Source organism: Falco biarmicus, chromosome Z (assembly GCF_023638135.1).
Source record: "Falco biarmicus isolate bFalBia1 chromosome Z, bFalBia1.pri, whole genome shotgun sequence".
In the NCBI taxonomy this organism is placed as follows: domain Eukaryota; kingdom Metazoa; phylum Chordata; class Aves; order Falconiformes; family Falconidae; genus Falco; species Falco biarmicus.
In genome coordinates, this window is record NC_079311.1 from 58,220,058 (window position 1) to 58,232,179 (window position 12,122).

Consider the following 12,122-nt stretch of genomic DNA (forward strand, 5'->3'; position numbering starts at 1 on the left):
CTGTGACTGAAGATTAAATGAAACACGTAGAAATGTTTAGGTGCCACAGTGGTAAGTTGTGTGGCTGGTAGGAGAATATAGCCAGTTGCGCTGGACAGTACATTTAGAGACGGGGGCTCAGATGGAAAGGTGAGCATTTTCAAGTTTGGGAAAAGCTCCAAGAGCAATGTGCAAACATGGGCTCATGCAAAGCAGAAAAAGACAGTAACTAAGCTGTGCCAATGGGAGCTGCTGTGCCAGGCAGAGGCTGCCAGGCTGGCATCACATGCCTGTGGTCCAATGCTGAACTCAGAAAGAGCAGCCCAGATGGTGGCATTCAGACAGCCCGTATGCAAACTTTGGTGGCTGCAAAATGAAGAGTCGCTCTGTGTGTGTATAAAGGGAGGGGAAATGTGTGCATGAATGGGGACAGTATATGTTAGAGGGAAACAAGCTGGCATAAACTCAGAGACGCAGTTGTAAGATTAGAAGCCGGCAGGTTATTTTAATAACCTCTCATTAAAATGATCATCCGTTTGTCTATTTTTCTAGTCATAGTTACGCCAAGTGCCTGTACTTCAGCCATTTAATGATGTTTGTCTCACACTCCTATCCAAGGAATACAGGAGCTGCTTAAGGCACCTGGGAGTAGTAGCAAAAATACTAGTATCCACAGTTACCCTGACTTCAGTGCTTTTGAGCACAGGACAGCATAGCAGTTCTTGCTTTGCTAAAAAATGCTTTGCATGTACATGAGCTGTGAGTGCCCATATGATCAAATCTGTTTTGTCAAGCAGGACCAAAGTATTGGACTGTATCTCAGCGTAGGAGGGTGTGGAACCATTGGGGAGTGATTGCAGTTTGCTAATCTGAAGCCACATCTGCTTCCGTCTCTGCTCCAGTTATACCATCTGGAGGGAACATAAGGTAGCTTAAAAGCTGACCCAGTGGAAGTTCTCTACTCTGAAATTATAGCTGATATTTCTCTTTCTTACCCCTGAAATGCTATTTCCTTCTAAGGTATCATTTGCACAGTGCTGCTTGTGACAACTAGAACAGGAGCCAGGCTCTCTGGCTTCAGACCAGCTCAGTCTCTTCTCTGTTGCTTGGATGGTCAGCAGTAGCAGATCCCGAGTCCTCTGCAGGGAGCAAGCAAATGACTTTGGCCATGGTTCATACTGTTAGGAGTGGTGAAGTGCAGATTCTTAGAGGAGGTTTTGGGTAAAAACAATGGTGAATGTGCATACAACTTGGAACAAGATTTAGGTCCTTGAAATTTGATTTAAATGTATTTTCTTAGGCATCTTATGTATACATAAAGTAAAACTATAAATATGGATATAAATATGTAGATATATACACATATCTGTACATAAACACATGTATATAAATACCTTTTGTTGTAAGCACAGGCTCAGCTTATATTAAACTAAGAAAATTTCCCTGTTGTATCCCTTACTTGAAAAAGAACCAACCCTCTGTCTCTTCGCTACATTCCAATCACCTTATAGTATGTTTAAGAAGTTGAATTGTTTGTGGAGAAGCTGCAGCAAAATTGGTTCTGCTTGTTCTAGAAGTCGCCCACTGTAACTGAATTATTTGGTTGCCCTATGTAAGGAGTGGAGCATGGAGTCGCTGCCGGCGGCACTGTGGGCTTTCCTTGCACATCTCCCAGTTGTGTACTCAGGCTGGCTGAAAGCACATAGCATAGACATCTGGTGGGATTTTGCCATTGACCTCAGCAGGGCCTGGAGGGCTTCCAGTCGGCACCATGTGTGAGATCTGGTGGGGCTGATGTACTGGCTGGGGAGAGAGTGGGCTGTCAAGTGTGCAGTAAAAGGTAGTAGTGGGGAAGGATGAGGAGGGATAGAAATAAGAGTTTGGTGACAACCAGAAGTTTGTAAGTTGACTTAAGCTGGTTTTATTGGTTTATTTGAATGTAAAAATCAGTGTATGTTCTAACCCGACTCATATAACCATATTGGTAAATATCGTAGTTTTATTACCCTGGATTGTTTTAAACAGCTTTTTAAAAAATTGTTTGCTTGGCAATGTTGTTAAATGGCGATGTTTTTGGCAGGAAAGGCACACAGTGGGGGATAAGGAGAGAAATGGAAATGGTTGTCAGTGGGGGAGAGGAAGAGAGAAAACAGCTAACAGGGGTTGAGTGAAGAAGAATGAATAGAAATGAGCAGGCTCTGGATACTCACTAGGAGGCTGGATTTGTAAATCAAAGAGGGGTCCTAAAAGCAAGAATGTGAGCGCTCTTTGAATGGGTACAGATTCTCCCACTTCTGCATCTTATTTTTCCATGTGGTTCTTGCTTTTAGAAACCTTTACCAAAAATTTGCTTTAATATGGGATTGGTTGGGTTGGAAGGGACCTTTCAAGAAGTGGTGGCTCCGGTTTTCTTTCCTAGGCTGCCCTTTCAAGCATATTGACTGTTTTGGCTCTTTCCCCACACCCAACAAAGTTTTGAGGGTATCTTTGCAAGGGTGCTTGCAACAGTTGATGGGGTAATAAAAGGGCAACAACTCTCCTTGCTCCCTGTCTTCATCCTTGGTTTGGGACCTGGCTGCCTTGGGCACCATTTGAGTCTTGTAGTTTGATTTTGGGAATTGTAGTTCAGTCTTTTTTGTGCAAGAGGCTCCTCACCTTCCAGGATTGCTGGAGAGCCCCTGGGATCCTACACTGTGAGTGCCAGTGTGGGGGTGGGCCAGTAAGAAGCCAAGAAGACAATGTTTTTTTGGGGTTTGACATATTAAAGAATTAAAGGAATAGAAGAAACTGTGAATCACAGCAGGATGCTAGACCAGGCTGAATAGGGAGTTGAATGGGACTCCTAAGTTCAGTGCTAGTCACACCTGCTAATCTTCTTGCCCCTCTCTCTGTCTCCCCTGAAAACTGTTAAAGAGCTGTCGTCTTGTATTTCCAAGAGACGAAAAAACCCAAACCTTTTTATTTCCCCTTTTTTTTTTTTTTTTTTTTTTTTCCTTCATTGAAAGAAAACATACTGGAAAGATTGAGAGAGAAATAAAATATCCAGTTGGGGAGAGTGAATGAATGAAAGAAAATGGAAAGCAACAAAAAAAAAAGGATTTTTTTCCCCTGCCTTTCAATATTAAGCACATGTATTATTGCCAGACATTGTCATCCTCAGAGTCAGCAATGCTGTACATTTTGGGAGAGAGTCTAGGTGATGGCAGAATGCTGTTGCTGTTCGGCATGTGACAGTGTTAGCTGGGCATGTGTTTTTAAACATAATTCCTTCCTGTTTTGCGTAGCTGCTTTGGAAGGAGGATGTTCACAAGGCCAATTATAAAGCTGCAAAATTTTCTTTTTTCCAATAAGAAAATCTAACCCCCAGTTTTTCTTCCAAGGAAATGTAGCTCCCCCTACCCCCCCAACTTCAGGAAGGCAGGATGATGTTAATTTTTCAAAATATTTTCCCTGCTGTCCTAGTTACTGTGCCAGTGACCTAGTGGTGTCTGTCTAATCTATTCTGTGTGCTCTGCCGGTGGTGAAAAAAGTTCTGCAAGCCACATTTTGCAAGAGATAAAAATACTGATGCCAAATTTTTGGCAGTTCACTGTGTGACCATGCAGCTACAAAACATTTTAGTAGATTCTGTCCTTTGATTTTCATGGTTCCACAGAAATCTCAGTTTAATCACAGATCAGTTTAAGGAACAGAACATAATGATCTTCTCTATGTAAACCAGTAGGGCTGTACTGTAATCTGCAGAAAAATCTGGTTTCAGTGTTGCTCTTTTGTTCTTTTTTAATAAGATTTCCTTAAATGGTAAGACTTAAAAAGGTAGGGGATTTTAAGATAGAAAAAAGCATGGTCCTGCTCTCTGGAGACCTGCCTTTGCGCAGTTTTTGTTAGGTCTGTAGAATGATTAGTTTTCCTACTTACTGCAGTCACATCTTTCGCTCCTTTTTTAGTGTTCATTTGCTTTTGGTTTTGGGTGAGCAGAACATATGCATTTGGAAGTATTTTGAGTCAAGTGTGCCTGTTTTGACATTGGAACTATGGAACACAATTTTATGGTTGTTGATAGAGAAAAGTGAAAGTTACATGTTAAGTGTTGTCTATTTGAGGCTGTTACAGGAGTCCTGTGATTAAGGCTATGCAGATCTTTTCTGTGTGTGGTCATTTTTGCTTTTGCTGGCAGCTTTCAATCCTATCTTTCCCTTATGTATACTTTGAGGGAGGGTGGGTGATCCAGCTGTAGCATCTCTAGCCCAGGAGCTGCAGCTTCAGTTTCTTTCCAGAACGGATTTACAGTATGACCTTGGGCATGTCCCTTATCTTTTCCCTGTGTCTCACTTTTTCCCCTAAAACAAGGAAGATCATAGAGAGTGAGGTGAGAAAGAGGCACTGTAATACTTGGATGATTAGAGTTGTAAAAATACTGAGACTGGTGCTGAAGAAGTTCTGAAAGGTCAGTTTGTGGTAAAGAAGGCTTTTTTAAAAACTCATCTTTATTCAAAAGGTAGGTGATCTGAAAATTGCAGAGAAAAATAATAGCTGAAGAAAATTGCAGAGTTATTGCTGCAGCTAATGACTGTGGCAATTGCATTCTGCCCTTTTCTGCTGCAGCTTTCGAAGATTTTTATGATGCCGCTTCTGTTTTTGCAAAAGCTCAGCATGGTTCCTTGCACCTTGCAGAAGAGAGACTTAACTTGGTGTTGATCTGTCAGAGTCCTGCTAGAAACAGCTTTTAAATGATATTTAAACATGGCAGTAGTTTGTTTCAGTAGATAAAACATATTCTCATTTGTTTTGAGTGTCTATAAATAACTGTTCTGCAATCTTCAATATTTAGTTTTGAGCTACAGAAGAGGTAGGAGGTAAAATCTTCCTGGGATGTGAGCCTGAACTAAGCTTAATTAAAAAGCTCTGGAGAAATCTGGAAGAAGCAGCATTAGACACTAAAACAGGCTTGTTCTTGTTTCTTGGAGTTTCCTCTGCTCTTGATTTTCTGAGATGTTATAATTCAACTTAACCTCAAAAGGAAGACGGAAAGAAAAATTAACAAGTTACAAACTTGTGCTGCCTGGCTTCCCAGAATTTGTCCCTCCTCCTCTGCCTAAAATCCAAAACAAATTTGCTTAGCAAAATAATCCTTCAAAAAGAGGCTTTTTCCCCCCTGATGTTTAAATAAGCTCTTTTGCCTGTCTTCCGCCTGGTCTCATTTCAGGCTAACATAAATAAACAGTCTGGGATATATCTAATGTCAAGTTACTCTTTGAATGTGAAATATAATCCAGAAAATACATTGTTGAAGAAAACAGTTGTAGGCTTGAAAGTGCACACATGAACCAAGTTTTTCAGCTTTCTTCCTTCTTGAGAGGCAGCCCTTCCCTTGAAGTCTTCCCTGAGACATGGAATACTGGATTTTTAATGAGATAAGTCTTAGTGGTGAACTTACTAGTTGTGCCGGCTGTCAGTGTAAGTATAGACTCGACAGCCAAGCCACTGGTGAAACTTCAGTAGGAGCAAGGTCCTAGTTGAACTTGGGTTTGTCTTCACGTGAGATCGTGTGTGCGCTCTGTTGCTGGGGCCCGCACAGGCCTCTGTGGAGCTGAAACGAGGGGATGATTATTGACTCTAGCCCTTAGTTCTCAGACTTCTGCAAATAAGTCAAGGGAGCTTTTCATCAGAGTACGGGACAAAAAGTGACGAGCTTGCCATCCACGTTTGTACTGCACATCCCAGCTAGTCTTATAGTGTGAATAGACACTGGACGAGAACATTTAGACAAATTATCTCTCTGTGTACTTTGTTGGAAGTGCTTAGTAGTTGTTTCAAGAGTCAGGGCATACCGACCGCTGTCATGTGAAAGTAGTATTAATGAGCTTGTTATCCTAAACTGAGCTTGTTATCCCAAACCACATCAGGTGAATGGTGTGGTAGAAAAAGGAAAAAAAGTATAAATCTGCTATCAGTCATGAAGCAGACGTCAGAAAGGTCTGAGTGGCAGGAACACTGTGAAATCCTGACAGCAGGACAGTGAACTGGACAGCACAAAGAGTTTAGGACAAAGCCTGAGAGAGATATTATCCACTGTAGCTCCACTGGTGTTTGGAGCTACATTGAGTCAGGATTGGGCAGAGGTCATGCTTTTGCTTCAGTTTTGTAAAAATTCTAAGCCCTTCTATATCCCAATCTTTTGGGTATTCTCCAAGGATCTTGCAGTACTAGTACAGTTTATGCAAAGCTGTTTCTCTTAGATTTTTAAGGATGCATTGCTCCTTTAGTTTATCAAAGGAACAAGATTTAAGTACCACCACTTACAAACAGTTGCTTTTCAAAAGAGGTAGGTATTGCTAATAGCTCCTTGTAAAATAATGCTTCATTCATTGAATATCATGAACATGACATTTTTAACATGAAAGTGTTATTATAGCTGTTCTAACTGTAGTTGTCACCTTGATTTCAAAGAAAATGTTAAAAAACCAGCCTTAATCGATTTCATAATTCAGATTGTAGTTAGAAATATACCTGCAGGGAAATAACGAGGAGTTTGGTATAAATTTGGATGTCACAGTCTGCTCTCAGTCTGGAGGGTTTGCAGCAGCACTGTGATTCCACGTGCCCTTTCTGGGGCTGGTAAAAGGAAATACCCATGTGGAAGTAAATGCAGTGGAGTGTAAAACCTCTTCGAGTGGCATGTTAGCTTAAAGCAATCCAGAAAGTGGCACACACAAATTGACTCTGCATCTCCTGCAGCCTGCTGTGACTGCAGTGTTTCAGTAAATGTGAGGGTCGGTGTAGATCAGAGTTTTTGGAGACGGATAGGGTGGTCTGCCACTTTCAGCAGGGTGTCTGTGAAGGCAGCAGCTGTTCTGTGTTCATTTCCAGTCTAGTGTCCAAGAAACTGCACAAAGAAGTCAACAAAAAAATTGACCCAAATTTCTAATTTCTAATTCTAATTCCAAAATTTCTAATACTGTATTATTATTTTGTATTTTTCATTAATATTTCTGATCTGTGTCTACCCAACATCTAGAGGAGACACTTGTTACAGAAAAGGGGTCTCTAGTGCGGGTGGATTTTGTTACCAGCTGTCTGAATGGAAGAGTGAAAAGGGGAGGTATGCACCCAGGGAGGTGTGAGCAGGATGTTTTGGGGGCTGGGAGGGGTCAGGGCCGTTTAATATCAAGTCAGATTTGATACCTGAATTCATCCAGGACTACACTTTTCTGGGAGAGCAAAGCCGGCCACTTCAAACTGGTAGTGGGAGAAGAGTTTCAGGGATGCTCAATGCTAATGATTTTTGGCCTTGTGGCTTCCTTGGGGTTGAAATGGTGGAAAGCAGGCATGTTTGCATTGGAAAGTGTGCAGTGCAAGAAACTACCCATTCCTCCTTCCCCTGCCCTTCTCCCTGCCCTTCCCAGCCGTGTCCCCCTCTGGGTGATGTGGGATGGGGAGCCTGCCATGCAGCACTAGTGAGAGAGGTGGGATCTACCAAATACTGTCATATATCAGGCAGTGATGATGGGCAGTGACTGCCTGCCTGGACCTTTTGGAGTCCAATGCTGAGCAGTTTAAATCCCAAATTGCTATGTTACTTGTGGGAGGCCTCAGCGGATCTCTGCTCACAAAATAAGGAAATAAATGGGCCAGTTCCCTAAACCAAGTGCATGAACCACCCGTCAGAAATCTAGCAATAAAGAAGATCATAAAAACAAGTGGAAGAGGTCATCTGCCAACATCTGAAGGATCTGGGCATAGTTCTGTGTTTTTCAATGATCAATTCATCGATGATTTGGGAAAGGGAGAGGGGGAGAACAGTGATGTGGCAGAGTTTTTCTAATTATTCCAGTGTAAACTTTCATAAGAAAGACCCAGGTTGAGAAGAGAGGTGGTAAAGGTAATGCGAGTGACAAGGCATCCCATGAGACCTGTGCGGCTGTTGCTGACAGCAGTCTGCACAGCCATCGCGTCGTTGTGGGCAGGTAGAAGGGGTGTTGGAGTGGGAGCGTGCTTGGTGTGTGGGATCTCGTTGGTAGCATTTTGCTTTCGGTTGCCTTTAATTCCCATTTGCTGAATTTTCAACACAATTTTTAAGTCTAATGTGAGGTGTTGCAGATACTTTGTCCAGGTATGTTGGCTGATCCTCTCTGTGGGAAGATGTACTCTGATTAGTCAAAACAATTGAGTGAAGAAGGTGGGAGAGCCACATGTGCCTGTGGATCACGGAGGCTGGTGGAGACAATCATGTAGCCCTTTCTACACCATCTCTCCTTATGAGAGCTTTCTCTGCAGCTTTGGGAAATGATTGTAGGCTCTGCTGGTCCTGGGGCAGAACCAGCCTGGGGGGAACCAACTTCATCCCTAATGTCGGGGAGACTCTGCCCAGAGCAAACTGGGCAGGGTATTTTTGGCAGAGCTGTTGTTCAGGTAGCTCTCATCTCACCTGTGTCCAATCGTGACTCTCCCCAGCCCTGTTTCTGGGGTCAGTAGCCCCACTTCCCATCCCGTATACATCCTTTCTCCATCTGGGGAGAGCATGCTGAGCCCGAAGGGGTTGCATGTTTTAGCAGTGTGTGGGGAGAGGGAGCTCACCTGCCCTGTGCCTCGGGGCTGTCCTCTGGGTGCGCTGGGGAGGCAACAGTGCAACTGTTTCATGGAGACTGCGGATGCTAGTGACATTCCTCTGCTTCCTTCCGTCTTGCCACCAGTCACAGGAATGGTCAGACAATAGACTGTAGTATCTCTGAAAAACATTTGCATCATACAGATGTGTTTTGGCAAGCGTTGGGTGAAAGTATTTAAGGCATTACATTATTTATCAAAAGCATTAGCCTTAGGTAATGCACATAAACCCCTCCGTTTGTTTGTTATCTTCACATCTACACCTTGGTATACATAATTGAAAACATTTTTTTCAGCGGAAAGCAAGGTTAATATTTTCCAGCTAGAAAGTACCTTTTATCTCGTAAGCTGCCAGTTCTTTGTGCCAGCTGCATGCAAATGCCACCACTTTGGAAAAAAAGAATGTCAGGTGAAAAGTGGGTTGGATTATCCCATAAAGTGCAAGAATAGGGAAGAAAAATATTTTTAGCAAAAAGACTGTAAGGCAAACACCTTCTTTGTGGCAAAAACCAGCATGAGGTCTTTCGCAGCTGCATAAAGGAGTTTTACAAACTAGAAAAAAAATATTTTTCACAGGGCCTAAACAGAGCAAATAATGTGAGTGATATTCAATTAACCCTTCAGAAATAGGGGTTAAGGCTGATAATTTATCTGCACTTTCAGACTGCCATTGACAAATTCCTGTGCAAGATTCTATTCAGGGGAGATGGCCGTAAGTGGGTGAAACGCCTAAGAAATTGGCCAAGAAACAGAGGGTAAGTGGCAGGAGGAAATGATGAGGGTTTTATCACAGCAGAAATTTAGTTGCTGGATTCTCTGAGTGTTATGTAATAGGGCTGCCATTGAAAAACTATTTAACAATACTTAATTACTCATTTGTATTAGAATGTTCTAAATGAACTCCACTAGTTTATGGGAGGGAGCAGGCAATAACTGAGCAGTCAGTGAAAACATTTATGCAGTGTACAGAGGTCATTCAGGAAAGTAAATGTCTTGGCATGCAAAATATTTTAATGCCATTAAATACATCAGCTGTAGTTCCGCATTGTGAGTGTTTTGTCAGTTCTAGTTATCCCTCCCTGGGTGAAGCAGAAGCCCAGGAAGACCAATGGAAGTAAGTGCCTTGTAGCTGAATTTATAAGTGAAAAAAGCCAGAATTGGTCGATATAGAGAAAAGATGCAGAAGTGGAGATATCGCAGAAGTAAGCATGATTTACTGTTTCTCATAAAGCAGACCACAGGAATAATTGCTAACGCTGAAAGGTGAGAAATTTTACAGCCAGTGTAAAACATATGGCACTCTCTAAATGTAAACTGCTGTTTGCTCATGAAGCACTACCTTCTGACTTTAAGACTTGTATTCCACATTAAATACATCTGATGAGCAAGAGAGCACACCTGGGTAGGGAAAATCACTCTGCAGATGGGAAATCTTTTGTGTGGGAGCAGCTGGGAAGACATTTCCTAAGTGAACAAGTTATCCAACAAATATGCTCTGTTCTTTCCTTTTCTCTCAAGCTGTGGCCATGATGGGAGGCAAGCAAGTGCCCTGGATGGTGTGCAGGTGGGAAGGTGTACGTCAGCACCTGCGTTCCTCAATGCCTGGGGGATTTATCAGTGCAATTTGAACCTGACATTCCAGGGAGTGGAGATATTTTGAAATGGATGCTTAAAGCATGGATTTATATCCTCTCTGTATTTTCAGTCATCCATTGTTTGTTGTAATTCCCTGGGGCTGTTAATTATATATATAAATCAAACAAAGTCTATGGGAGTGACTAGTTTTTAAAGTGAAAGTCTAAGGCTTCCAGCGTCTGGGTCACATTATTCTTTTCAGGCCTAACAAAGCTGGCAGATCTTCAGTTAAGGGAAGGGCAGAACAATTATGTGTTTCAACTGTGTTTTATGTAATTTGTGCACTTTATGAAGTGCTTGTATAATAATTATTTTATCCCTGAAAACCTGATAGGTATTCTTCTAATGGGTTTTGAATTAAATTTGCATGTGAATTGCATTATTTTCTTTCAACAAATATGTTGTTATCTCTGACTGAAATGTGGATTGAAGAATCACTTGAAACATAATACAGAAGTAGTGCTGCAGACCTTAGCAGCCTGAAAAATAATTGAAGTAAGGAATGTTAACAAGCTCAAATGTCATCATCTTCCAAAAACTGACATTTAAGCTGATCCACATTCCCTCTCCTCCTTTATGTGGAATACAAAACCACATACGTTGTGGGGTAACTAAAGGAAATGTTTGGTGGAGTTGGTTAAGAAACAGTGGACATGTTATTTTTGTGTTAGCTCTTGTATAGCCACATTTGAGCCTGTTTAAAAAAATGTAGTTTGCATAGTGTAAAGATGTTGGGGGAAGGGATAATGAGTTCCTACTGAATACTAATTGCTTATGAGTTGTTCGGGGAGACTGTATAAGAATGGAGGATTTGTTGTAAATTAGTCACTAGCTGTATTGTGCATTGCTGTGAGGTTAGACCAGAGCTGTAAAGGTGCCAGCTCTACAAAATCTTTATGATTCGCTGCCTAACTTGGTGACTGTGTGAAGGAGAAAATACTATTCAGACTAAATATTATTGGAAAGAGAGCTCCTCTAATGACAGTGTAATCTTTCTTTGTAACACTTAAAGTTCGTTTGAGTTAGAAAGATGGGAGTGACAGATTTTGAGTGGGTTATTGCATCTTTTCCAGCTGCAAGATCCCAAGGTCTGCCGAAGTTGTAAATGCTGAGAGGAGGGGTATTGCTCTGCAGTAGTACAGGGTCCAGCAGATTGATTAGTGCTGTTAGCTTCCAGTTAATCTTTGGCTTCTTTAATTCCAGCATTTTGCCTGTCCTTAATTTGTGAGTCCTTGTAAGCCCCACTTTTAACATGGAAACAAAGCTTTGAAAAAGCTTGCAATAGTTTGTTTACTTTTGAGACGCATTTTCTCATTCCTTACTTGGCTTCTATTGTTTTCATTTATATCAAAATGGGAAGGTGAGTTAATGATTCATTGGCACACAGTGACCTTTCAAATAGCTCTGGACCACGATGCAACAGCTCCACTCGAAGCTCTCATACTTTAGCCTCCTTGCTTCTGCCTTAATATTTGCAGCCTGATCTGTCTACATGCCTGGACGCCTGAAGAGAGCAAACATTTACAGCTTCTCCCTCCCCTGTGTTTAGTGGGCAATTTGATCCTTCTTCGTCCATTCCTTTATTTTACATCACTCTTAGACTTGACTTGCTATTGAGAACAACAAAGTGCAACTTTAGGAATCTGCTCTCTGTTTATTTAGCACAAAAATGGACTCAGACTCTGATTCACCTTTTAATTACTCTTGGCCTTCCTTACCTAAAATGAGGATTCGAAGAAGGGCATCCAAATCAGGTAGAAAAAGTTGTCTTATTTCAAATGACTCTTACTTAATAGCTCTGCCTCCTTTTCATTGTCTGGTTGTATGCAGGTGACTATAAACAGCTTGCATGAGGTAGATTTTCTTTCTATCAAAACTCTACCTCGCTGTTAATTATGCTT

General features: G+C 41.7%; 1 protein-coding gene across 8 annotated transcripts in view; it reads left to right on the forward strand.

The window, feature by feature from the left end:
• ARHGEF28 (Rho guanine nucleotide exchange factor 28) overlaps nt 1-12,122 on the forward strand; it is a 126,438-nt gene that overhangs the window by 53,369 nt on the left and 60,947 nt on the right. For 2 of the 8 annotated variants that reach the window (XM_056324789.1, XM_056324790.1), the window contains exon 1: nt 11,638-11,975. The exons of the other annotated variants lie outside the window; for them this stretch is intronic. In XM_056324789.1, coding sequence (XP_056180764.1) covers nt 11,891-11,975 — 85 coding nt within the window. In that variant the 5' untranslated portion in view covers nt 11,638-11,890. Of the gene's footprint in view, nt 1-11,637; nt 11,976-12,122 lie in introns of those variants that run through there. 8 annotated transcript variants of the gene reach the window in all.